We start from the raw sequence: 27,591 nt of genomic DNA, 5'->3' as shown, positions 1-27,591 counted from the left end.
CTATATTTGCCATCTATGTATGTAGTTTGGTGAGGTGTCTATGGACCCATTTGTTAATCTGATTGTTTCCTTATTGTTGTGTTTTAAGAGTTATTTCTGGGTTTGGGATAATAGTCCTTTAAGATCCGATGTGTCTTTTGCAAATATTTTCAACAGTCGGCCTCTCTTCATTCTTTTGACATAGACCTTTGCAAAGCAGAATTTGTAAAATTTTAATGAAGACCAGCTTATCAATTATTTTTTCTTTGTGGATCATGCCTTTCATGTTGTATCTGAGGAGTCATTGCCACAACCAAGATCATTTAGTTCTTTTGTATATACTTATACTAGTTTTATAGTTTTAGGACTTATATTTAGATTTAAGATCTATTTCGAGTTAATTTGGGGGAAGGGTGTGAGATCTGTGTATGTTGAGATTCCTTTTTTTGCATGCTGATGCTCAGTTGTTACAATACCTTTTGTTGAAAAAACCATATTTGCTTCATTGAATTGCCTTTGCACCTTTGTCAAAGATTAGCTGATTGTATTTATCTGAGGCTATTTATCGCTATTTTGTTCCATTGATTTGTTATTTTCTTTTTGACGGTGTCACACTGACTTGATTACTCTTGTTGCTTCATAATAAATTTTAAGTCTGGTAGTATCAGTCCTTCAACTTTGTTCTTCAATATCATGTTGGTTATTCTGGGTCTTTTGTCTCTCTATATGAATTTTAGAATCAGCTTATCAATATCTACACAAGAACTTGTTGAGATTTTAATTGGGAATGCACTGAATATAGATCAAGTTTGAGGAATTGATATCTTGACTATATTGAGTCATCCTAATGCATGAACGTGGAATATCTGTTCATTTATTTTGCTTATCAGAATTTTGTGTTTTTTTCTCATATTGATCTTCTACTTATTTTGTTAGATTGATACCTAAGTACTTGGGGGTTTTTGGTTTTGGATACTAATGTAAATGGTAATGTATTTCTAATTTCAAGTTCTTTTTTATTGCTGATATAGGAAAGCACTTGACTTCTGTATTTAAACTTTGTATTCTGCAGCCCTACTATAATGGTTTTGTGGGGCTTTCTTTTGATCTGTTCTTTTGAATTTTCTATGTAGATGATAATGTCATCTGTGAAGAAAAATAATTTTATATTTTTTCCTAGTGCATATATCTTTTATTTCCTTTTCTTGTTTTATTGTATTAGCTAAAACTTATAGTCAGTGTTGAAAAGGAAGAGTGAGGAAACATCCTTGGTTTGTACCTGATATTAATGGGGAAGCTTCAAGTTACTTTTTTTTTTTGTAATAGATGTTTTAAATTCCTAGTTTGATAATTCCAACATCCCTACCATATCTGATTTTGATGTTTGCTCTGACTCCTTAAGTTTTGTTTTGTTTTTTACCTTTTGTTGTGCTTTGTAACTTTTTCTTGATAGTTGGACATGCTGTAGTGGGTAAAAGTGATTGATATAAATAGATTTTGGTCACATTGTGGTGAGGTGTTGGGGAAGAAGTTTCCACAGCCCTATGTTTAGGTCTTAGTCATTTAGTGAGCCTATGTCTTTGGACTGTGAACTATACAAGTGTTTCTCAGGGTTTTTTTTTCCTAGTGGAAGAGGATGGCTAATTTGGGCTGGAAGTGAGTATTTCCATTTCCCTGCACTATTGTGGCTTTGATAATACCCCCCAGGTTAGGTTCTCATTAACTAGTTTCTCCTTAGCGTAAGCATTGTAAAGAACAGTGTTCTGGGTATGTTTTAAAACAGTTCCATTTCCCCTCTGCTGCAGGAAGCATGAGGGAATTTCTACAGTTCTTCAGTTAACAGTTTGTCCTACCTGGGCATTGGTTCCTAAATTCATTTCCACTTGTGAATCTCTGCTCTGGTAAGCCACACTCCTTATATTTGCCTATCTGTCTCCAATCTTGAGAGCAGTAATTTACCCTATATCCTAATCGCTCTTATGGATCCTAAAAGTTCTTGATTTTTCACTCTGTTCAGCTTTTTACTAGTTAGGACAGAGTGGTGACTTCCATGCTTCTTGCATGGGGAAACAGGTATTAGAAGTCTTCATATCCTTTTTATATTGATTTTGAATTGGCAAGATATTAAGGATTTATGTTCATGAAGGATACTGGTCTGTTCTTTAATAAGTCTTTGGCTTTAGCGTCAAAGTAATTCTGGCTAGAAAAGAGTTGTGAAGTTTTGCCTCTTTAGTTTTCTAGAATAGTTTGTGTAGAATTCATAATTCATTCCTTAAATGCTTAATATAACTCACTGGTGAAACCGTCTATGCCTCAAAGGTTTTTAACTACAAATTTAATTTTTAAGTGAGTGTGTGTGTGTGTGTGTGTGTGTGTGTGCACGTGCACGCGCTTTGTTTTGGTTTGGTTAGGGTTGTTTTTTTTTTTTTTTTTTTTTTTTGAGATTTTATTTTTACATGTGTACACCCAACATGGGGCTTGAACTCACAAGCCCAAGATTAAGAGTCAGATGCTGTACTGGCTGCATTAGCCAGGCTCCTATGTCAGATTTTTTTAATTGAATAATTTCTGGCAGTGTAGGTTTTTCATAGACTTTCTAAGCTAATAAATAAAATTGTTCATATGTTCCCCTTAGTTTTTTAATGCTTTTAGTATCTGTATTTGTGTCTCTTCACATTTCCATGATTCATGATTTGTGCATGTTTACTCTTGTTCTTTTATTTTTTAATATCCTGATGAGTCTGTTTATTAGTTGTAATGGTCTTTTAAAACTGGTTTCACTGATTTTCTTGTTCTGCTTTTAGCTGCCTTGATTTGTTTTCCTTACTATTTTCTTAATTCTACTTTGGTTTTAATTTGCTAATTTGATTTTTTTTTTAATGTAGAAGCTCAGATTGTTTTGAATTTTTTTTGTCTAATGTAGTCATTAAGTACTGTAAATTAATTTTCAGTATGTTCACAAATGTAGTGTGTTAATTTCATTCCATTTCCTTTTGATATCTTTTCTCTCTGGATTAATTAGAAGTGTGTTACTTAGTTTCCAGATATCTTTTCTGTTATATGTTTATTGCAATTTGAGATTTGCTTTATGGCCACGAATATGTTCTATTTTGGTCAAGTGCATGGTTCTGTGCACTCTGGAAAACAATTTGTGCACTCCTCTAGTTAGATTGAATATTCCCTAAATATGTTAGGCACAACTACTTGATAATATTGTACAAGGTTGCTATCTGCCGATTTTTGTTTTGCCATATGAGAGAATATAAATGTGAACTTGTCATTCTTTTCAGTTTTATTTTTTTCGGTGTATTTTGAAATTCATTTATTAAATGTAGAAACATTTAGGACTGTAGGTCTTCCATTAATATCCCATATCTCTGTTTATGTCCCCTTTTCATTCTGAAGTGTCCCTTCTTATCAACCCTGGTAGGATTGTTTGCTCTAAAATCTATTTTATCTGGTGCTGCTGTAGCATGGTGTTTATTTTTTATTTCTTTCGTTTTTAACCTATTGGCGTTTTTATATTTAATTAGGTTTCTCACAGAAGAGGGTTGGATCTCAGTATTTTATCTGTGATGGTCTTTGCCTTTTCATTGGGAATTTTATGCCATTTACATTTAGTGTGATAATTGGTTATGTTTGGGCTTAAGACAACCATCTGTTTTTTATTTGTCCTGTTTTCCCCTTTCTGTAGCTTTTTTGCCTTGTTTTTCATTAATTGGCCATTTCTTAGTGTTCTGTTTATTTCCATGGCTTACTAGCTATACTTCTTTGTCTTGAGTTTTTCAGAGGCTACTTTAGGGTTTATAGTATTCATTTTTAATTGTTTATAATCTGACTTCATGTCCAGTCGTACCACTTATTTACAATTTAAGAACCTTACAGTAAAATATACTTGAACATCTCTTGAATGTTTCTTGCATACTATTTGCAATCATCATATATTTTTTCTGCCTTTGTTACAACCTCCTACATTGCTATCATTTTTGCTTTAAAAGGATAATTATCAGAATCCCTGGGTGGCTCCATGGTTTAGCGCCTGCCTTTGGCCCAGGGTGTGATCCTGGAGTCCCGGGATCGAGTCCCACGGTCAGGCTCCCTGCATGGAGCCTGCTTCTCCCTCTGCCTGTGTCTCTGACTCTCTTTCTCTGTGTCTCTCATAAATAAATAAATAAAATCTTTAATGAAAAAAATAAAAACAAAAAATAAAAGGATAATTATCCTTTAAAGAATTTTCTTTCTATAAGAAAATAACGTTTTTTCTTTTGTATAGATCGAGTTTTCTGGTATGTGTATTGATGAACTATCTGGTATCATCTTCTTTTTAGCTTGAAGGATTTCCTTCAACATTTCTGGTAGTGTAGGTCTGCTAGTTTCAGATTCTTGTCCTTTCTATATCTGAGAATGTATATATTTTACATTAATTTTTTTAAGATTTTGTTAGATAACAACTTGGGGGAGAGGGAGAAGGAGACTCCCCACTGAGCAGGGAATCTGTTGTGGGGCTTGATCCCAGGACCCTGATATCATGACTTGATATCACCAACTGAGCCACTGGGGTGTCCCTTTACATTAATTTTTGAAAGAGACTTACAGAATAAAACTTTTTCATTTATGGTTTTTTTTTTTTCAGTAAGTATTTTTGGCTTGCAGTTTTTAAATTGTTAATGGATATTTATCTTTTTATATTAAATGCCTTAATTTTTCTGCCTGCTTTTTAAATATTTTTCTGTTCATGGTTTTTAAGCAGTTTGATTATAAGTTGGTGTGGTTTCCATCATGTGTATTTTGCTAGAATTTCATTGAGCTGCTTGGATCTGTGAATTTATAATCTTGATTAAATTGGGGAATATTTAGACAATTATTTCCTGAGATGGACCCTTCTGCCTTCTGTCTCATCTCCTCTCTGAGAACCCCAATTTCACTTCTATTAGGCTGTTTGAAGTGGTCTACGCTGATGTTCTGTTCATTTCTGTCCTAGCATTTTTGTTTCACTTGCTTTATCTTTGGGTTTATTAACCCTTTTTGTAGTCTTAATATTTTTGGTTCAGTGACTGTATTTTTTTTTTAGATTTGATAGAGATCTTTTAAGTTGTCTTCTACATCTCCTTAATGTGCTGATTTTTTTTGTCTCCTTGAGCTTATGAAATATAGTTAAAATAAAACTTTATGCTATTATAATTTAGTCATCTGTGTTATCAGGTTGGTTTTTATTGGTTTTTCCCATTAAAGGTTGTATTTTCCTGCCTTTTTGTATACCTATCAATTCTTTATTAGATGTCAGACATTATAAATTTTACCTAGAGGGATGCTGGATGTACTTGTATTTAAAAAGAAAATATTCTTGGGCATAGGTGAGTTACTTGAAGAAAATTTGATCTTTTCAGTGTTTCCTTTGGCTTTGTTGAGTGAGACTGGAGCAACCTTTAGTTTTATGACTCATTTTTTATTTCTAAGTAATTGCCTATAGCTCAATGTCTCCTGGATTCCAGGGTGTTTCCACTATGGCTGGTGGGAATACCAACTCTTACCTCTTGTTGGGTAATTTATTCAAATGCATGCACTGATCACTGCTTTGCTGAAGACTCAAGCTGACACCTCTGCAGATTTCCAGAGCTTACTCTGTCACTTTTCTCCTCTCCAGGATTCTGTCTTTAAACTCTAGCTACCTTAAAAAATAAAAATAAAAAAATAAACTCTAGCTACCTTTATTTCTCTCAGCATCCAACTCTGTTCCAGCTCCTACCTCTTACCTCCTTAATTCAGGTACTGCTGGCCTCTGCCTGCACTCGGAAGCTCTCCCAGGCAGAAAGAGGAGTCCGTCATGTTGCTGACGTTGTTTCCTCTATCAGAAATTACTGTCCTGCAATCACCTCTTGTTATTGTCTGAAAAACTATTGCTTTAATTTTTTCCATTGGTTAGGGCAGTAGGATATGTGTCCTCAGTATTAACTGCATCTCTCTTGACCTAAGTTCATAGAAATTATCTCAAGCTTTTTTCTGTAATTTTTTTTCAGTTGTCAATTTTGTTTCTCGATAATTATTCTGTTTGACTTTCAAAAAAAAATTTTTTTTTTAAAGTTTGACTTTCTCTGCTCATCTTATTTTCCCATTTCATCGTGAACTCTTTGATTTGTACTTGTACAGAATTTCCTTTTCTTACTGAGTTATATTTTGTTTCAGACTGGATTCTTCAATTGTCTGTCACCCTAGTTTTTTCCTTCCCCTGAGGGATGTGCTTATATATTTTTTGCTAGAGTATGTTTGCATAGTTGCTGTGACTTATTTCTGTCTTGTTTAAGCTTGATATAAACAGCTTTGTTTCTGCATTATGTTGCTTGCTGTAGTGTGTTTGACTTCTGCAATATTCCCTTCCCTTGGTTTCTGAGACTTTCTCCCCAGAGCTATAGTTAAAAGGCTGGAATATCCTAGTCTGTTCAATTTTTCTGAAGTCTGACGGTGCGGTGGCATTCAGCCTAGGTGATGGTCCGTACTTGTGAGAACACTTAATGCTTTGCCTTTCTGAAATAATGGCAAATGCGCTTATCAATGTTCAACTCTCCTGTTGAGGGAAGTAATCCTGTTCCCCAGGTATATACTAGTAGTTTAGTGTGGAGTTCCACTGGAGAAAGTTATCTAGCTGGAGTTTTCACTACCACCAATTCAAAAAAGGAAGAAGATAGGGGTTCCCATTTCCTTCCTTTTCTCTTCTAGGGTATTTGAGAATTCTCAGAATTTTGTGAATTTACCACTATGATAACTGGGGGTTAAAGGACAGGAGCTGGATGATGGGCTTGTAATCATGAATATTCTGTTTTGTTTTAGGTGAACTCTTTGCTGCTGGTGATTTTTTTCTTTGTTGTTTTAACTGATTTATTTTAATTTAGAGATCAAGCACTTTTATGTTGGACTTTGGTCCTTTATATGGAAATTAATAAGTTTTATAGTTTGTGAATAATTATATGTAAACCTAATACATTTTGTTCCTTGGTAATTTAACTTCAGTCCTTTCTCTTTTTTGAGTGGATGAAACAAATTTTCACTGTATCATTTTAAACTACAGATTTTTAATATTCTTTCTCCTTAGATACCATGTTTATGTGGCAGTGCCCCATGTTTGCTATGTCGATGCTGTCCAAGTGGAAACAACTCTACTGTGACTAGATTGATCTATGCACTTTTCCTGCTTGTTGGAGTATGTGTAGCTTGTGTAATGTTAATACCAGGAATGGAAGAACAGCTGAATAAGGTTAGTTTTTTTTTTAATTGATTAACTGAACCTGTATAATTAGTATGCATAAAACTGTTGAGTTTTAGAAACTGTAAGCCACAAAGTAAGATAATATGTAATTCTAAGTTTAGTAATCTTTATAGTTTTTTAGGAAAGAAAGAATATAAAATATGTATAAGCTGAAGTTCTGTGAATGTGGTACAGAAAATGGGCTGTGGTAATGAGAAATAAGTCTAATCAATTAAATGTCAGAACTCAGTGGGACTTAGGGAAAAAGGGACATTCTAAGAATGAGTAGAACTTTTATATGCAGAGGTTGAAAGTAGGAAGCAAGATGAGGATAAAGAACTTGTTGAGTGTATGCTTTAGGAAGACTGATCTGATAATTAGAAGTCAAGCAGTTAATTTTGTTATTTTTAATCATGTGATCAAGAACTGTATAGAAGGCTAGCAATAGCTTTTCTGGATGTAGAATTAACTAAAACTGGATTTAAATATTGTCGGTGATAGAATCCTACATAATACCCAGGTTCTGATTCTAGACAACTAGGAGGAAACTGTTACTGTTAACCTAGAAAAAGAAAAATACAGTGTTTTTTTTTTTTAATTTTATTTTAGGAAATCAGGTTATAAAAGATGAGGAAAATATAATTTAGTTTGTAAGACATTGACTTAGAGATACTGCATTACGTACATGTGTGAGAGAGTGTGTTTTTGTGTGTATCCAACAAGAAGTAGAAAACACAGAATGTCACAAAAAAGAGATCCTAGCTAGAGGTGTTTTGGAGATGGAGGTGAAAGTTTAAAATCATGGCAGCATATGCTGAAGGAGACCATGCAAAGCAAGCGGACTCTAACTTTGACAAAAGCTCTTACTAAAAGGGGTTGGTAGAGAAAAGGGAAACTTTTAAGAAACAATGAAAAAACGAAACAAGTGAATGCCCTGTTATGCAGACCTTAGGAAGAAAGTATTTGACTGCCAGTACATCTTCAGAGTGCTGGGACCAGAAGTGGGAGAAGAATCATATAGCCATGAGGATTTTTTTTTTTAAGATTTTATTATTTATTCATGAGAGACACAGGTAGAGACACAGGCAGAGGGAGAAGCAGGCTCCCATAGGGAGCCTGATGCGGGACTCGATCCCAGGACCCCGGGATCATGACCTCAGCCAAAGGCAGATTCTCAATCACTGAGCCACCCAGGTGCCCTGAGAAAATTTATCCATTTTAGTTATTAACTGCTAATTTGAGGAGTTTTATAGCAAAAATGGAGGTAGAGGGCAGCTGAGGTCTGCAATATTGCAAATCCTAAAAGGATTTTTTAGGATGAGATTTAATGATTTGTATTTTGAGAGGAGTTGAAGATATGAGCTTCAGTCTGTATGAGGGAGAGAGGAAGAAAGTGATCAAGAGAAGGTATAGAAGTTGGCTTTCCACCAAACAAGATGAGTGACTATAGAAAATTTGAGGCTGAGAGAGTATGGCAGTTTTAAAGCATAGTGAGTGTCTGCTTAGGTTGGCATAGCAGTAAGGAAAGATGATGAAAATTTGGGAAATGAGATTATTATGATTGTGAAAGTAACTAGCATTGTACATGGTAGATGTGGATGGACTGGGTACTTGAGTCCTGGGCGTAAGCAAAAGACATATTTATATGGTTTCGTCATGGATCCAGTTGACTTTGGTTATAAATAGTTTAGTTGGTGGATGTTAATTCTCATCACCAAATATTTCTGCTGCTTTGCTTTCTGAAGGTCATCAATGATTTGCATTTCTGAAGGTCATCAAAGATTTGCATTGTGATACCTAGGGCCATGTCTCTAGTACTGACCAGTGAGTTGTGAGTTTAAGAAAACATATCACCCTGTACTTATTGATACAAAATTTCCTTTTTTATCTGTCACAACATGTACATCATTTGAACCAGTGGCTTCTCCAACAGTCTGGACTCCTGCTGAAGTGACTACCAGGACCAGTTACATACATGGGCAAGAGCAAAAACTATACCTGTGTTGTTTAAGCCACTGACATTTGGGGGTTGTTACTGAACTAGCTTAACCTGACTACTGTAGGTGGTTGAATTAATTTAATAATGGGAATTTGCCAGGTGGTATCCTGCTCTCATATAAGGGAGCGGGATAATTAAGGGTGCCTACTTGAGTACATGTTGCAAGTGATTATAGGTAAGTACATATTCCAAAGGGCTTAAACTGGGTTGGAAAGGTGAGATTTAAGTGAGACCAGGAAAGAGCTTATAGACTGTGTAGGAACTAGCAAAAGGAAATTTCGTGGCTTCCCATTAGCTTAAATATAATTTTAAGTTCTTAGTTTTAAAGGCGCAGATTAACAGTTATATTTTGGCATATTGGTTTGCTTTAACATTTTCTAGAGGAAATAATTCATTCTCATACATAAGAGTAGTGTATGTAGTTCTGAGGACTACCCCATTTATGTCACGATTTTTAAAATTTTATTATTTGTGTTCTGATTGTTCTGTAATGGCTATCACTCTTTTTCAGAATTCTAAGTTAAAAAATAAAATCAGTGTCAGCTATTTGTTAATCCAAATCTATTCATTATCAGAAATAATACTTGTAGGGACACCTGGGTGCTCAGTTGTTGAGCATGTCTTTGGCTCAGGGCATGACTACTCCCTCTGCTTGTGTCTCTCATAAATAAATCTTAAAAAAAAAAAAAAAAAGAAAAGAAAAAGGAAAAAAAGAAATAACACTTGTAGACTAAGAGACCAAACTCCAAATGTATTTAGGTCACCTTGGCTTTGAGAAGCCTTCATTGTTTTTTTCATTATTTAGAAACTGACTTTATAATTCCTTAAGCTTTTATTGATTGTATTTCTCTAGTACAGGTAAGTCAGCATATCACAGGAGAATGCAAGTTTTAGAAAATTTAGAATAAATCTGTAAGTCAGGATAAACATCCAGTTTTGGATCAGCATTTACAGTTTATCTTGGGTTTACATAAAGTGCAAAGAGAGTTAAGCATCTATCTGATGAAAATGTTCCAGGGTTGCCTGGGTGGCTTGGTCACTTAAACCAGGTAAGCGTTTGCCTTTGGCTCAGGTCACAATAGGTCCTGGGATTGAGCCCCACGTCAGGCTCCCTGCTCAGAAGGGAGTCTCTTCTCCCTCTCCGTCTGCCCCTCCCTCTGCTTGTGTTCTCTTGATCTCTTTCTTTCTCTCACAAAATCTTTAAAAAAAAAAAAAAAAAAAAAAAAAAAGTTCTGAACATACCTCGATTACATATTCAGCATTAACTGTAAAGGAAATTTGTTTTCTGAACCTTAAACTATTGATTACATAGAACTTTCATTTTTATTGAAAAAATTCTACATCATAGACTCTTTGTTTTCTAGATTCCTGGATTTTGTGAAAATGAAAAAGGCATCGTTCCATGTAATATTCTGGTTGGCTATAAAGCTGTATACCGTCTGTGCTTTGGCTTGGCTATGTTCTATCTTCTCCTTTCTCTGCTAATGATCAAAGTGAAGAGCAGCAGTGATCCAAGAGCTGCAGTGCATAATGGGTACGTCTTTGAGTAATACAGAAGTCTGGGGAGGCTTTTCTAAGTAATTTTGAGTCTGCCGAAAGAGACTTAAACAGTTTGCACAATTCTTTTGTTATTCATGAATGAACGGATAAAAATATCTTTACTGAGAATATCAGATTTTAGAAATATAAGTAGTAGTCTTGGGTTATTTATTGGTATAATCTCTGATGCATGATGTTTTATAGTTTCATCTGAAAAAGAGGATCTACCAGGGCACCTGGGGACCACAGCCAGTTGAATATCAGACTCTTGGTTTCAGCTCATGTCGTGATCTCAGGGTCATGAGATTTAGCCTCGAGTCAGGCTCTGAACTCCATGTGGAGTCGGCTTGAGATTTTCTCTCCCTCTGTTCCCTCCTGCTTGTGCTCTCTCTCTCAAAAAAAAATTTTTTTTAAGAGGATATGTTAATAATGAGGAACTCATTCCTCCTCCTCCTTAGCTCTTGGTAGACCAGTCTTACTACATGAAACTGAACTTGGTTATGGCTGGTTGTAACTAGACAATCTAGAAAGAAACTTCAGGGTCCCTTTAATTAATCTCCTTTAATGGAGACTTTTTTCTGGTACTTAATTTGAATGTTTTGAATTTTATCTGTTCTTTTCTCCTCATAAATTTTTTAAAAATTGTTATTGAGCATCTGCTGTTACTTATTTATTAATAACATTATGCTATCAAAGACAGGAAGAATGAATAAGTGAAATACAAATATTAGTGAAAAAATGTGCTGTGACAGGTTGATGTATTTTATTTTGTCCTTGTTGGTTTGTGCTTCTACAACTATATTAAATGTTTTTAAACACTTCTCAGAGTGCATCACAGAAGACTATGACAACAATTCCCTGAGATAATATTCTAATCAAAGTAGTATGCACATGGCACTCTTACAACCATCTTCTTACATATTTTCTTTTTAATTGAGATAAAATTGGCATAGCATTGTAGATTCAGCATATACAAAGTGTTGATTTCATTTGTTTATTGCAGTATGATTACCGTTGTAGAGTTTGCGGACACCTCAGTCATGTCACATAGTTTTTTCTTTCTGGTGAGAGAACAGTTAGCAACATGGAAGTAAGTCTAATTCAGTTTTGCTGCCCATAACCACGGTGCTGCGCATTAGATCTCCAGGACTTACTTATTGGTTGCAAGTTTGTTCTCTTTAATGACATCTCCCACTTCCCCCCACATACCCTATATTCTGGTAACCATTCTATTCTCAATTTTTACAGGTTCAGTTTTTTTCAGATTTCACATATGAGTGAAAGATCCTGTGGTATTTGTCTTTCTCTCTGGCTTAGCTCAGCACAGTGCCTTTGTAGTTGTGTGTCCTTGCCAGTGGCCGGATTTCTTTCTCGTGGCTAATAATCAGTTGTGTATCAATACTATGGTTTCTTCATTCATTGACAGACATTTGGGTTGTTTTCATATCTTGCCTATTGTGAATAATGCTGCAATAAACATGGGAGAGAGAGATCTTTCTGGTGTCTGGTTTTCATTTCCTTTAGATATATAAGTAGAAGTGGAATTGCTGGATCAGATGGCAGTTTCTCTTAATCTTTTAAGGAAACTATACTGTTTTTCATAGTGGCTGAACTAGTTTACATTCCCACCAACAGTGCACAAGTGTTCCCTTTCCTCACCTTGTCCTTGTCAACACTTATTTCTTCTTAATGATAGCCATTTTATTCTAACAAGCGTGAGATGATATAATGGCTTTGATTTCTATTTCCTAGATGATTAGTGATATTGAGCACCTTTTCATATACTTTGGCCATTTGTATGTCTTCTTTGGAAAAATATATGAGTTTCTCTGCCCATTTTTTTAATTGGATTTTCTGTTTCTTCTTGATTTAATCTTGATAGGTTGTATATTTTTTAAGAATTTATATCTTTTGGTTATCCAATTTGTTGGTATATAATTCTTTATAGGAGTTTCTTATGAACGTGTGTATTTCCATAGTTATCAGTTTTAATGTTTCCTCTCATTTCTGATTTGGAGTATTCTTTTTTCTTAGTCTAGCTGAAGATTTGTTGGTTTCATCTTTCTGAAATACTCTCTAGTTTCATTGATCTTTTCTATTTTTTACTGTTCTGTATCACGTTTATTTCCACTCTGATTTTTGTTATTTCCCTGCTTCTGCTTTGACTTTCTTTTTTCAAGTCCTTAAGTTATATATATTGGTAAGGTTGTTAAAGGTCTTACTGTTTTCTTAATACATGCATTTGTCACTATATACTTCCTCGAGGAACTGCTTTTGCAGTTTCTAGTTTCATTCTGTTGTAGCTGGAAAAAATACTTGGTATGATTTCAGTCTTAAATTGGAAGACTTTTTTGGGTCTTATCATAGGATCTGTTCATTCTGGAGAATGTTCCATGTACACTCAAGAAGAATGTGTATTCTGTTGATGTTGGTTGAAATGGTCTATAAATGTGTTAGGTCCATTTGGCCTAACACATGGTTCAAATTCAGCATTTCTGTGTTGATTTTCGGTCTGGAGGGTTTATCTATTGCTGAAAGTGTGGGGTACTGAAGTCTACTACTAGTATTGTCCATTTCTCCCTTAAAATCTGTTAGTATTTGGGCAGCCCTGGTGGCCTAGTGGTTTAGCGCCACCTCCAGTCCAGGGCCTGATCCTAGAGACCTGGGATCAAGTCCCATGTCAGGCCCCCAGCGTGGAGCCTGCTTCTCCCTCTGCCTGTGTCTCTGCCTCTCTCTCTGTCATGAATAAATAAAATCTTAAAAAAAAAAAACTTAGTATTTGCTTAATGTATGTAAGTGTTCCAGTGTTGGGCATATATATACTTAGGGTGGTTGTATCTTTGTGGAGAATTGAGTTGGCCCCATTATCATTATATAACAGCCACGTTTGTCTCTTGTGTTACCTTTTTTGTCTTAAAGTTTATTTTGTTTGGTATAGGTATGCTTCCCCTACTTTCTTTTGCTTTCCAATTGCATGGGATATCCTTTACTATCCCTGCACTTTGAGCCTGAAGTGAGTCTTCTGTGCGGCATATAGTTGGGTCTTGGTTTTTTTTATCCATCTAGCCACACCATGCCTTTTGATTGGTAACTTTAGTACAGACACACTTAGGGTAATTATTGATATGTAAGGCCTTCGTAATGTTACCGTATTCATTGCTTTCTGGTTGTTTTGTATTTCCATTGTTTCTTTTCCCTTCATTTCTGCCTGCTTTTGTAATTACATTGGTGTTCTCTGGTGGTATGCTTTGTTTCCCTTTATCTTTTGTGAATCTAAGTTTTTGCTTTGTGGTTACTGTGAGGCTTCCATAAAACATCTTTTAGATAAAACGGTCTATTTTATACTGAGAGCTACTTCAATTGTATACGAAAGCCCTACCTATTTACTCCTCTCCTTTTTTATGTTTTATGTCATAGTTTACCTTTTTTATATTGTATATTAACATAGTACTGAATAGTTGAACACTTCTCATTAACCTTTATAGGTAAATGTTAACATGTCATAGAATTAGTTTCTGTAATCTTACTGTGTATTTATCTTCATCAGTTTGTTACATACTCTGTATGTTTTCATGTCACTAATCAGCATCTTTCATTTGAGCTTGAACTTTCACCATTTTGTGCAAGGTAGGTCTGGGGTGGTGAACTCAGCTTTTATTTATCTGGGAAAGTCTTTATTTCTCTTTTGTATCTGAAGGATGACTCTGGATGGATAGAGTATTCTTGGCTGGCAGTTTTTTTCTTTCAAAACTTGGAAGGTTTCATTCCCCTCTCTCCTAGCCTATAGCATTTCTTTTTTTTTTTTTTTTTTTTTTAAGATTTTATTTATTTATTCATGAGAGACACACATAGAGAGAGAGAGAAAGAGGCAGAGGCAGGCAGAGGGAGAAACAGGCTCCATGCAGGGAGCCCAACGTGGGACTCGATCCCGAGTCTCCAGGATCACACCCTGGGCTGAAGGCGGCGCTAAACCGCTGAGCCACCCGGGCTGCCCGCCTATAGCATTTCTGCTGAGAAATCCACTGATATTTTAGTGGGTGATCCTTAGTAGATTACAATCCTTTTTTTCTCTGGCTGCTTTTAGGATCTTCTCTTTATCTTCCACCCATCTTGCGTCTTAGAGTTGTGAACTTGGATGTGTATTTCCCATGCTTGGGAAATTCTCTTCTTTAAATAAACTTTGCCCCCGTATTTGTCTCCTCCCCTCTCTGGAGTGCTAATTATTCTAATGTTTAGATACCATGGATCAAGTGGGCTTCCTTTGTTCTTTTTCATTCTTTTTTCCTCTGCTCACTTTTATCTGGTTATTTCAAAATTTAAGTTCTCTAGGTCACCTACTCTGTCCTACATTTGATCTACCCTCCTGCAAGTGTTCTCTTGCATTTTTTATTTCTTTCATCAAATTCTTTGGCTCCAAAATTTGGTTCTTTTTTATGATTTCTGGCTCTGCTAAATTTCTCGTTTTGTTCACGTATTTATTTTCCTGATTTTTTCTTTTTTGTGTTTTCTGCTAGCTCATTGAGTCTCCTTAAAGCAGCTATTTTGGTTCTTTAGCCAATAGGTTGCAAGATCCCATGCCTTTGAGCTCAGTTGTTGATTATCTTTTGGTGATGGAATGTTTTCTTTTTTTAATGTTCCATGTAGTTTTGTGTTGCTGCTTGAGATAGCAGATATCTCAAGTCTTTACTGGTTGCCTTCAGATGGGGTATACTCTTCTTAATTCTGTTTATGTATCTGGGATTCTCTCTGACCTTGTATTTACACACTTGCTTCACATTTCTTGCTCCCCTTTGTGGAAGAAATCTCAAGTTTTTATGACTTGTCTGGTTCTTACAGCTCACCTTGCTGGCCACTAGAAGTCTTTTTTGTTTCCCAGAAGGTACCACTACAGCCCAAGTCTACAGTTTCTCCCTTGCCACACACCATGTTTTCCTCAGAGCACTCTTGTGCCTGCATTGGCTCTTGTTGCCACACTCTGGAGCACACACAAGTAGCTGGCAGCAGAGTGGGAGCTGTGGGTTTAATATACTCCCAGTGTTTGGGGTCCCACACAGCCAGCGACGGATCCTTAGCTGAGGATGTCCCAGAGATACGTGAGTGTATTTCCTGCTAAAGTCCTGAATGTAGTTGGCAGAAACTGTGTTCCTGTAGTGCTTTTTGATATTCCTATCTGCTTTCTTCATGTCCTTTCTCTTTAGTCATGGAGGTCCTGCTTTAGTAATCTGGGTGCTTCTGGACAAAAATGGGTTTCTCCAGAATTGTCCCACAGAGTTGGGGTAGCCGTTACTCAAAGCTCTCATTTTTCTCCATGGGAGAGGCTGCCGCCAGATAATGTTCATACTGTATTGCCATGGTGCAGGGGCAGTGCTGGCAAAGTTTCTCTTCCCCTCTCTGTTGCACCAAACTCATCTCTCCACCCCAACCCCACGCTCCTTGCTCCCAACACATGCACATGCCATTCTGGAATCTTCCCCCAGAAGGCTAGACTTTTATAAAGTGTTTCTCAGTCATGGGTATTTGCCATCATCAGCACTCAAGCTTTTCCCCAACTGGGAAAAGCTGGGAGGGGTTCGGGAAGTTCATTGGTTCTGCAGGCCAAAGTCCACCTGCCTATTACGAAATACACAGGTGCTGAAAATTCCTTTTGGGTTTCTTGGCAAATGTTTCTGGATCTCACAACTCCACAGAGGCACTTCTGTTGATGGATGGATGCCTAAGTAGTTGTTAAAAACAGGGAACAAAAAATAGGGACTTCTACAACATCAAGATGCTGATGTCCTAAAAGCCAGTTTTTTTGTTACTATCAGAGTTTAATAATGATTCAACAGTTCTATGTATTTTTCAGCATTCATCAAGATTGTGTCCCCTTAATCTCTTATCGATTTCACCCACCTCCCTTCTGGCATCTACTAGTTCTCTGTATTTAAAGTCTGGGAGGTGTTTTTGTTTATCTTTTTCTCTTCATTTGTTTTCTTTGTTAAACTCCACATATGAGTGAAATCCCAAGGTATTTGTGTTTCTGACTTATTTCATTTAGCATCATACCTGATTAATTTTTTAAAATCATGAATATAGGGGATCCCTGGGTGGCTCAGCGGTTTAGCGCCTGCCTTTGGCCCAGGGCGCGATCCTGGAGGCCTGGGATCGAGTCCCGCGTCAGGTTCCCGGCATGGAGCCTGCTTCTTCCTCTCCCTATGTCTCTGCCTCTCTCTCTCTCTCTCTCTCTATCATGAATAAATAAATCTTTAAAAATAAAATAAAATCATGAATATAGAATATTCTCGTTTTCTCATGAGTTATCTTTCTTAAAATTGTCCTAAACAGTCATGTAAACTCTAGCTATTTTTTCAGATGCTCTTAAAAGATTTCATACATGAAACTATTTACTGAGTGAAGATTTATTAGTAAAATGTATCTCTATTTCTTTTAGATTTTGGTTCTTTAAATTTGCCACAGCAATTGCGATTATTATTGGGGCTTTCTTCATTCCAGAAGGAACTTTTACAACTGGTAATAAATCTTTTTTCTTGTGTGATGTTGATGTTTTATAAAGAAACTGACATAACTGTTGCCTGGAACTGTAACACCACTTGTTTTGTTTTTTTGGGTTTTTTGTGTTTTTTTGTTTTTTGTTTTTTTCCCAGTTGACAAAATCAAGGCAATTGTGTACAATATTATTTTCCCCCCTTTGTGTATTGTCATTATGAAGACGAAATAACAAAAAGTTAACCAGCCACTCATTTGTATGTGTTTTTTTTTTCTTTCAGTGTGGTTTTATGTAGGCATGGCAGGTGCCTTTTGCTTCATCCTCATACAGCTAGTCTTACTTATTGATTTTGCCCATTCATGGAATGAATCATGGGTTGAAAAAATGGAAGAAGGTAACTCAAGATGCTGGTATGCAGGTAAGCCTTTTGTCTTACAGAGCATCCTCAAGATAGGTGAGAGCATGTATGTAGCCTTTAGGGAAATCAGGATTTTTAGGACATAAGTTTTTGTGAAGAAGTGTTTACAAGTTTGTGAGTGGCATTGTATCACATTCTGTCAGCAACTTGCTGAGAGAGCTTCTGAGGAATCAAGGACATCATACTCAAGAGCTAGGATATAATCCAAAATACCTTGAACAGCTAAACTAGATGTAGCACAAAGGCTACTGCCGCCGACAGTAGGTACTTTTAACAGCCTAATTTTTCTATTCTACAGCAGCTTAAAAATATTAAAGGGACTAGGACTGCTAGAAATAAAAAATGGCATAATTCATAAACATCAGCATGCAGAAAAATATAAAAAGCAACTCGAACATTTTATGTAAGTAGAAAGATGCCTTTTTGTGTATCAGTAACACCCAAGGGGAATTCTTGTGTAAGTGTGACAAATATTTTACTTGTAATTATGAGCTTGAATCTTCTGGTTATAGCAAAATAAGGATTGGAATTCATTTGCTTACTGCAGGTGATGAAAAGGAGGGAAGAGAACCAGGTTAAGTGCACAGTAGTCTGTCCTTGTGCGAACAGAACTATGATGAAGACCCTAGTTAAGGTGCATAGCTGCTGCTCAGTTTCACATAGTAGTTGCCTTGTAGATATGTGGACTCAGTATTGATTAGATTTTTTTCTGATTTCTTTCAAAAGCCATCAGTCTCAATTCTTACGTGAAATGTTCTGAGTTTCAGCTAAGAGAGTTTATTATTCAGAGAAATAAGCTTCAATCATTTGGAAAATTCACTTTTATACAACACTTCACTCTTTAATGCAAATCTAATGCAAGAGTTTCTGTTTTGTTCCCTGCTGTACCACCAGTGCTTAGAACTTTGTAGGTGTTCAATTAATTTGTTGGGTGAATCCCTTCAGGCATATCTACATAAACCACCTGTATACAGATCACACATTAGCACAGAAATACATTATATATGTTTTAATTTACATAGAAGAAACTTGGTTTGTCTCATTAATAATGACTTACTGTTATATAATAAAAACTTCTTGAAGGTAGTTAAGGGGCACTTGGGTGGTTTGGTTAAGCAACGGACTCTTGATCTCAGGGTCATGAGTTCAAGCTCTGAGTTGGGTTCCACACTAGGCATGGAGCCCTATATTAAAAAAAAGTAAAAAATAGTTAATAGGGAAAAGCATCATTTTGTGGGCTTGTTAGCATTTCATTTTCCTTTTCTTTTTCTGTATTTTGAAAATTATGGTTAATGTATGTGAATGTCTGTAAGAGATATTATTTAATATATTACTTATTGTCCTTGAAAGTCCTATAGTGAGTGAGCTCTATGTGAAGACTATAAAATCTATGATAAACTTCAGAAATAATATTCTCCCTGCTTTTATAGCCTGCATAATGCTGACAATGTTAGTTGCTTAAAATACATTTTGAATAAAATGATTGTTTTGAAAATGAGCCCTATGCCTCATTCCTAATATTTGTGATAAATTCTAATTGTCCAATTATATTTCTTTCACAGCATTGTTATCAGCTACAGCTCTGAATTACCTGCTGTCTTTAGTTGCTATTGTCCTATTCTTCGTTTACTATACTCATCCAGCCAGTTGTTCAGAAAATAAAGCATTCATCAGTGTCAACATGCTCCTCTGCCTTGGTGCTTCTGTAATGTCTATACTGCCAAAAATCCAAGTATGATCTTTATGTCATTAGTTTTTATGAAGTTTCCATTTTTCTAAGTTTTCCTAAATTTTTAATGATGTCAGAATATTTATTTGTCTTGCTTAAATTTTCTTTGTAGGAATCACAACCCAGGTCTGGTTTGTTACAGTCCTCAGTAATCACAGTCTACACAATGTACTTGACATGGTCTGCTATGACCAATGAACCAGGTATGTTTTGTTTGCTTGGGTTTATTTTTTTATTTTTTATTTTTTTTAAGATTTTTATTCATTCGTGAGAGACACAGGCAGAGGGAGAAGCAGACTCCATGCAGGGAGCCAATGTGGGACTCAATGCCGGGACTCTGGGGTCACGCCCTGGGCCAAAGGCCGCTAAGCCTCAGAGCCATCCAGGGATCCCTGGGTTTGTTTATTTTTAGTGAATTCTGCAACTTTTTTTTTTTTTTTTTTTTTCAAAAATGGTCATTTTGTGAAATTAAGATATTTTAAAAAGCCTCTAGGGGCACCTGGGTGGCTCAGTGGATTAAGTGTCTGACTCTTGATTTCAGTTCATGTCATGATTTCATGGATCCTGAGATTAATTCCCCTGATCACTCAGCAGGGAGTTGCTTGAAATTCTCTCTCCCCTCTCTGGGGAGAGGGGGGCTGGGGGGCACACTCTCTTGTTCTCACTTTCCCCCTCTTTTTCTAAAATAAATCCATCTTTCAAAGAAAAATAAACCTCTAGAGGAATAAACAGTACGGAAATAGTACCATTTTTATGTTTGATTTATCACTGTGTATGTTTTCATTTTGTTTCCTTCACTAACAAAATTATAAGACGTTATATAAAAATTATAACAAATATGCCTGATTTGTACAGTCATATTTATAATATTATATATAGTAAGAAAAGCTGTTAAAATGTTCCTTGATTGAATGCTAAACTGTATAGTTTTTTGCGGTTTGTTTTTTTTACTAATATATATTTGTGTGAGTATGCTGTAAGTGAATATAATTGGACTTTCTAATGAATCTCTTTATAGTTACACTGCATTCCATGAGATTAAAACCAATATATATTACTTGGAGTGGAAATTAGCAAAATATTAGTTAATTTTGAAAAGGAAGGAAATATGGTCCCTTTAACTTAAAAAGAAAATTGTAAAATACATTATCTGAATCTGATGTCAAGTTTATAAACTCACTAGGTACTTTATCACTAATTGAAGAAAGACTTTTTTAGTATTAGAGTATTTTTGTTCAGGTATTAGGTGGAATGGCTCAAAGATAAGAATCTTTTTTTTTTCTTGTTTGTTTTTTCCCCTAATTAAGGATCATCTTCATTACAATCGTAATTGACATACCTGGCTTTGTGAGAGAGAAAAACATTTTGGATACTGTAGTGAATACAACCTTTTTTTAACACAAGTTAAAAAACTGAGTATGGATTAAGTTATGACTTATTTGGACATTTCCACAAAGCATTTGTTAAAATTTTAAATACTGGTAATTTTACGTGTAAGCTATGTTGCTTATGTAGCAGTGTACTTAGACAAGGTTGTAAGTTTCATAAAGTCACTATTCTCTTACACTGTATTTGGTGTAGAACATTTGAATTTTATTCCTTTTTTAAGATTTTATTTATTTGTTCATGAGAGACACGGGGGGGGGGGGGGGAGCAGAGACACACACAGGCAGAGGGAGAAGCAGGCTCCATGCAGGGAACCTGACCTGGGACTCCATCCTGGATCCCCAGGATCATGCCCTGGGCTGAAGGTGGTGCTAAATCACTGAGCCACCCAGGCTGCCCTGAATTTTATTATACTTAGGAGAGCTCATCTAAATTTCACCTATGTTTAATAATATCCTCGTTTTCACTTGAGGTTTAAAATGAAATTACTTGGGTGGCTCAGCAATTTAGCGCCTGCCTTTGGCCCAGGGCTTGATACTGGAGACCCGGGATCGAGTCCCACATCAGGCTCCCTGCGTGGAGCCTGCTTCTCCCTCTGCCTGTGTCTCTGCCTCGCTCACTCTCTCTCTCTGTCTCTCATGAATAAATAAAATCTTTTAAAAAAAAATGAAATTACTTGATTTTTCTGGGCATTTCTGTAAAATCAGCACTATAGTATTTCAAAGGTCTTATCATTAACAAATACTTGTTATCTCCAAGTATTTTTTTCTTGGGCTTGTACCCTTTTCCAGGAAAATTTTTTGAATATGCAAGGACATAAAGCGTTTTAAAGAAATGTAACTAGGCCCTGAAAAATAAATTACTTTTTACACTATTCTGACATTTTAATTTGACCTTAATTTACATTACAGAAACTAATTGCAACCCAAGTCTACTAAGCATAATTGGGTACAATACAACAAGCACTATCCCAAAGGAGGGGCAGTCCGTCCAGTGGTGGCATGCTCAAGGAATTATAGGACTGATCCTCTTTTTATTGTGTGTGTTTTATTCAAGGTAAGAAAAATTGTGGATTAACAAGAAATCTTAGCCATTCGTATAAAAATCATTTCTTAAAAAATACCCTTTTTCCTTCTCTCTTCCTTAACTGTCTTTCATGCAGCATCCGCACTTCAAACAACAGTCAGGTTAATAAATTGACTCTAACCAGTGATGAATCAACATTAATAGAAGACGGTGGAGCCAGAAGTGATGGGTCACTGGAGGATGGAGATGATGTTCACCGAGCTGTAGATAATGAAAGGGATGGTGTTACTTATAGTTACTCCTTCTTTCACTTCATGCTTTTCTTGGCTTCACTTTATATCATGATGACCCTTACCAACTGGTACAGGTAATTATATTTCATGAAAATTCCGCATGTGGAAATTTTGATGTTTTTCATGATTCCATTGCAAAACATGTGGTAGGAAGTACTTTTTTTCCTCCAGGGTATTTCAAAATTTACATCTACATGAATGAGATCAGTATGAAAAGTGTACTTTTACTTCCTTGCTTTGGCATTAATAGTGAAATACTTCCCAATCTTAAAGAAATTAAAATAGAAAGCTTCATGAAATTAACATATGGAAATAGAATTACCATGTTGATAGTTGATCCAACACAACGTTTTTATTTTTTTTTTTTGACACTGTAACCAATTCCTGACATAGTGTAAGATAACTCTTTCCTTTTGTTCAAACTGTTGTTAAAAGCACTTAAGTTTTCAGAATTGAGGTGGAAATATATTAATGTAGATAAAGATAAATGGCTACTCTAAGATTGGATCCTTGGAACTCTTCATAGCTGTAATTTATGCTTTTTTTAATCACTTCACAATCTATAAATCTATAGTAATAGGAATGTAGTTTATATATTTTGTTTTCAAAATTTTCTAATTTTGTCAAAAGGATTATGGATAAATTCAAGATTCAAATAGAACTATATGGTTTGGACAGTTCTGTTTTTAATCATTTTTAATGCAGAATATCCTTAATTTGTAAGAAGACTTTGAATACCAGAAAAAAATGTAGATAAAAGATTTAGATAAAAATGTAGAAAAAAGATGTAGGTAAAAGAGTAGTCTTCATTTTGAGAGCAGACTTTACTGACATGTATTTTTTAAAATCCCTACACTGCAGCCTATTAAGTGATAATCCGTGTAGTCCTCAGTAATTCACAGCTTTGACTGTCAGATAATAGTAAACGTTAAGACTTTAGATTGGGGCCCCTGGCTGGCTCAGTCAGAGAAGCATGCGACTCTGATCCTCAGGGTTGTGAGTTTGAGCCCCATGCTGGGTGTAGAGATAGATTACTGAAAAACAAAATCTTTTTTAAATGAAAAATATTTTTGGTATTTTTCATTTGCACAAAAACCAGATAAATTGGGCATGTATTTCCGTCCCAGTCTCTTAAATCTGAAAAGGCTGAAGGTGGGAGAGTGGTTCCCATATACACTTTGAACAGATTATACTTTTTACACGAGGCAGGATTGATAAGTCTTATAACAATACTCTTATCCACACTCCATTTCTCTGCTCAGAACTACTAAGCCAGAAATACAGGCTCCCCCCTACTTTCTTAATGCTTGTATTATACGAATTCATTATTATGAAAGATCTACAGTATAGTACCTTTTTTTGCTAGATGAAAGAAACACGAGAAATTTTACTTTTAAGAAAAAAGCTGTTTACACCTTATGTAGGTTTTTTTGTAAAAGTAAAGTGGCCTAATACAAACTTTCGGAAAGTGGGGACCTGTACATAAAGACCTTGTGAGTATTAGTAAAAGAACTAATTTGGAAGCCGATTTCCTTTATTCCTTTAATTGATACTTCACATTAGCTATTAAAGTAGTATGGCAAGCAGGGCAACAGATTAGCCCAGCAGCTATCTTATCAAAAAATGTATACAAAGAACACATTTGAAGTAAAGCTAAGTATGATGGCTAACTCAACCGCTTCCCTTTTTTTTTTAAATTTTAGGTATGAGCCTTCTCGTGAGATGAAAAGTCAGTGGACAGCAGTCTGGGTGAAAATCTCTTCTAGTTGGATCGGCATTGTGTTATATGTCTGGACACTAGTGGCACCACTTGTCCTTACAAATCGTGATTTTGATTGAGAACAGGACTTCTGGCATGAAAGTCCCACTTTGATCATTGCTTGTTTGAGATTAACAGTATTCCCAACTTTTGTAAAGTTGTGTATGTGTGCTTCCCATGTAACTTCTCCAGTGTTCTGGCATGAACTAGATTTTATCGCTTGCCATTTTATTCATTGTATTCTTGCCAAGCACATTGATACTTGTGTTAGAACGAATTACAAAAGGAGAGATTTAGTAAGAGTCTGGTGGACTTAGGAAAAATGGACATTGTTAGGTTTATCCTTAGCTCTGTGCCTATGAAACTGAGTAAAAACAAAACTGCTTGACAGTTTGACTTTCAAATTGTGCTAGTACGTAAGCTGTTTTAGAAAGTACAAAAGGAAATGTATAGCTGCCTTTTGAAATATCTGATGCCTTGCCCTACAAGAGATGGCAAAGTACATGGCTGTTGTAGAATGTATAAACAAGTTGCTTAAATGCCAGTCTGAAAAATCTTTTCAGGTTTTTCCCTTGATGTGAAGATAAGGAACTTATATAGGTAGAGAGTGTTTGATGGACAACAGTGTAAATTATGGGAATTGAGACACAGGCTTCACAGAAAGATTATGATAGTGGGTTAAAGTTAGATCATAAATCATAATCTTCCCTGGGTAGGCATGGCCTTTCACAGCAACATAACAACTTTGTTTTTGGTCACTTACACACATGCAAAAATATAGGTTCAGTGGAGATGTTAGGAACTTTGAAGAATTTAGACCAAGCTTTTGAAAAAGATAATCATGGGTTAGAAGTCAGTTGTTGAAAATTGCTTTGAAAGTTCATTTTGAAAATCAAAGGTGGTAAACTTTTGACAGGACAGGACAGAACTGCAATATACCAAGCCTCAGGAGATACTTAGATAAAATCTTATCCAGTCCTTCATTTTAAAAATGAAGGTACTGAAGCTCAAGAAGCTCAGATAGTTAATCAGTGGCCAAGCTGGGAAATCCCAAATTTTCCCAAAGTAGCTGGCATTTTTTTGGCATTCAAAAATTACTTCTATTCAGAATACAGACATAATAGATTTTACACCTCATTAGTGGTGGATAATTTGTTAGGTGATTTGCTGGTGTCTAGCTTGGCATCTACCCATAAATTGAGGCCAGGAGAATGATGGATGGAATGCTACAGAATATAAACTGCTTATAGTACATTATGCATTTGAGATGATGTTTAAAATGCTTTTGTGTTTGCTGCCATCTAATTGAAATATAGTTTTAGTCTTACAATCTGAAAAATCAAGCAGTATGAAAGTTAACTTAGAAACTTAGTTACTTGTACATGTTATTAGTGTCTTAATGGATCTTAAAATCTACATTTGCTTCTTTTAAGGGTATTTATTAATGTAAATGAAATATATAACAACTCACCATAATTCCCCAACTTTATTCTGTGTGTTGATATTGTATTCCATCATTTTGAATGGCTGTGTTCTATCTCTAAATAAATGAATTCAGAGAAAGTGTGTGGTATATTAATTCTTTAGCAACTCAAATTTAGGTAGCTATAATATAATACTCAGACCTACTTTTTTTCCTGTATATATATAATAAAACCTGCAACAAGAAGGTTAGGCTGTCCATTTTGTGTCCTGAAAAACTGAATCGTTTTAAAGGTCCTTTCAGGCCTCTCTAAGTAACCCTTGAAGTTGGAATCTCGCGTAATTAAAAGTGATGTTCTTTGAAGAACCTTTAGTAAATGGGCCAGTTTAGTTTGGAGACTACTTTTAATTCATTTGATAAATACTCTATATCTGCTGTGTCCTGTAGGCTTTTTTTTTTTTTCCTAAGTTGCAAATGGATGCTGACACGTGACAGTATAAAAAGTCCCTTACCGCCTCCCCTCGCCCCACCACAAAAAAGTAACAAAGTGCCATTTCAGCTGAGTTACCATTTAGTGTACTTTAATAATTCATTTAAAATGGTATGATATCTCCAATACTATAGGCAAGACAATGTAAAACTTGGATATTTACTCAGAAAAATCTTAGGTTCACACAAAAGCGTATATATGAATGATTGTTCCTTGCTTTTTTTGCAATAGTCCAAACTGTAAACCCCAAAGTCCTTCAACTGGTGAATGTTTAAACACATAGTGGTACATCTCTATCATGGACTACTACTAAACAATAAAACCGGAATGAACTGTTCGTACACAAACCAACCTGACTGGCTCTCCAGGGAAGTATGAAATTGGATTTTAAAAAGCCAATCCCAAAAGGTTACACAGAAGTATAATTTCATTGATTATATGCTTTCAAGGAATGGAGATCAGTGGTTCTTTGGAACCAGGGATGAAGAGAAGAAACCTTGTGGATGGGCTGAGCAGTTTTACAGAAACGGCCATCTTCCAATGTTCACACCATCGTTGCACAATTCAGTTTTGCATCCTTGCCAGCATTTGGTGTCACTACTTTATTAGCCATTCTGATAGGAATATCATCTCTCTGGTTTTAATTTGCCTTTCCCAAATAGCTGATGATGTTTACTATCTTTTCATGTGCTTATTTGCCATCTGTATGTCCTCAGTAAAATGTCTGTTCATGCCTTTTGGCTATTTTCTAGTTGGATGGTTTTATTATAATTTGTTGAGTTTTGAGAGTTACTCATCCTTCATCAGATAGGTGGTTTGCAAACTTTCTCCTAGTCTGTATCCTGGGTCTTACCATCTGAACAGTCTTTTGAAGAGCAAAAATGGTTATTTTGATTAGTTTCAATTTTTCAAAGACTTTACATGTTTCAGTTTTCACGGTGTTATAGTTCCTTTATGTTAAACTTGTCACTACTTGGTTAGCTCAACACAGTTTGTAGGACTGCCCCCGTAACACCTCTGAAAGCATCCCCGTTTACTGGGCAGATGCTCCATTCTTGCACACACTTGATTTTTCTGTGTTCTAAGATGTAAGATAGAGGACACTTTTGTTCCTTTTTTTAGTGAAGTGTATTAGGTTTCTCCAGAAAAACAACCAATAGGATAATTTGATAAATGTTGAAAATGGCACTTCACCCCTGTGGTCTTTCTTACCCCAAACCCATTAACTCCTGTTTAATAATGGGAAAAGCAGTAAACCCAAATGAAGATCACTCTATCAAAATACCATGGCAGCACTCCAAACTAAAGTCTAGCTTATTTGTACTTTAGTCTGACACCAATTGCATGAAATGTGATTTGCTTTGTGGCCTAATAAGCAACCAATTCTCAAAAAATATTTCATGTGTCCTTGAACATTTAGGCTCTAATTCTTAAACATCCTATGTATGTTCACAATGAAATATCATTTTGTCATTTTCCCAGTCTACAGACTGTTTTCACACTTAAGCCTCTGGTCAGCTGAGTATACCATTCCTGTGAAAACATAGTGATGCACCTTAAAGAACATTCAGCTTTTTGTCCTACACCATTTCTGATGGTGATACTTATACCCCCTTAAGCGAAAGTAAGTTATAAAGGGGATGAAGAGAGGCAGGGAGGAGGGGTACTCTAACAGTCTTCATACTGTGGTACTTGTTTTCCAGACACTACAGAGACTTCCTTTGGTAAGCAAGAGTTTTTAGAGAAATCAGTTTCCAATCTTCAATTTCCTTGTTAACTCCTTCCTGAGGTTGGATCTGCCTGAAAAGATGCCTTAAGGACAT

The 27,591-nt window shown here is 35.7% G+C and overlaps 1 protein-coding gene across 1 annotated transcript in view; it reads left to right on the top strand.

The window, feature by feature from the left end:
- The window catches only part of SERINC1 (serine incorporator 1), a 33,479-nt gene extending 8,061 nt beyond the window's left edge, over positions 1-25,418 (top strand). The window contains exons 2-10 of the mRNA XM_041741835.1: positions 7,067-7,228; positions 10,583-10,752; positions 17,188-17,267; positions 17,525-17,662; positions 19,225-19,394; positions 19,504-19,594; positions 21,689-21,833; positions 21,940-22,170; positions 23,800-25,418. Coding sequence (XP_041597769.1) covers positions 7,067-7,228; positions 10,583-10,752; positions 17,188-17,267; positions 17,525-17,662; positions 19,225-19,394; positions 19,504-19,594; positions 21,689-21,833; positions 21,940-22,170; positions 23,800-23,935 — 1,323 coding nt within the window. The 3' untranslated portion in view covers positions 23,936-25,418. The remainder of the gene's footprint in view (positions 1-7,066; positions 7,229-10,582; positions 10,753-17,187; positions 17,268-17,524; positions 17,663-19,224; positions 19,395-19,503; positions 19,595-21,688; positions 21,834-21,939; positions 22,171-23,799) is intronic.
- Positions 25,419-27,591: the final 2,173 nt, after the last annotated feature.

The sequence above is a fragment of the Vulpes lagopus genome, chromosome 2 (assembly GCF_018345385.1).
Source record: "Vulpes lagopus strain Blue_001 chromosome 2, ASM1834538v1, whole genome shotgun sequence".
In the NCBI taxonomy this organism is placed as follows: domain Eukaryota; kingdom Metazoa; phylum Chordata; class Mammalia; order Carnivora; family Canidae; genus Vulpes; species Vulpes lagopus.
Note: the sequence above shows the minus strand (reverse complement) of the source record. Positions and strands in the feature narration are given on the sequence as shown.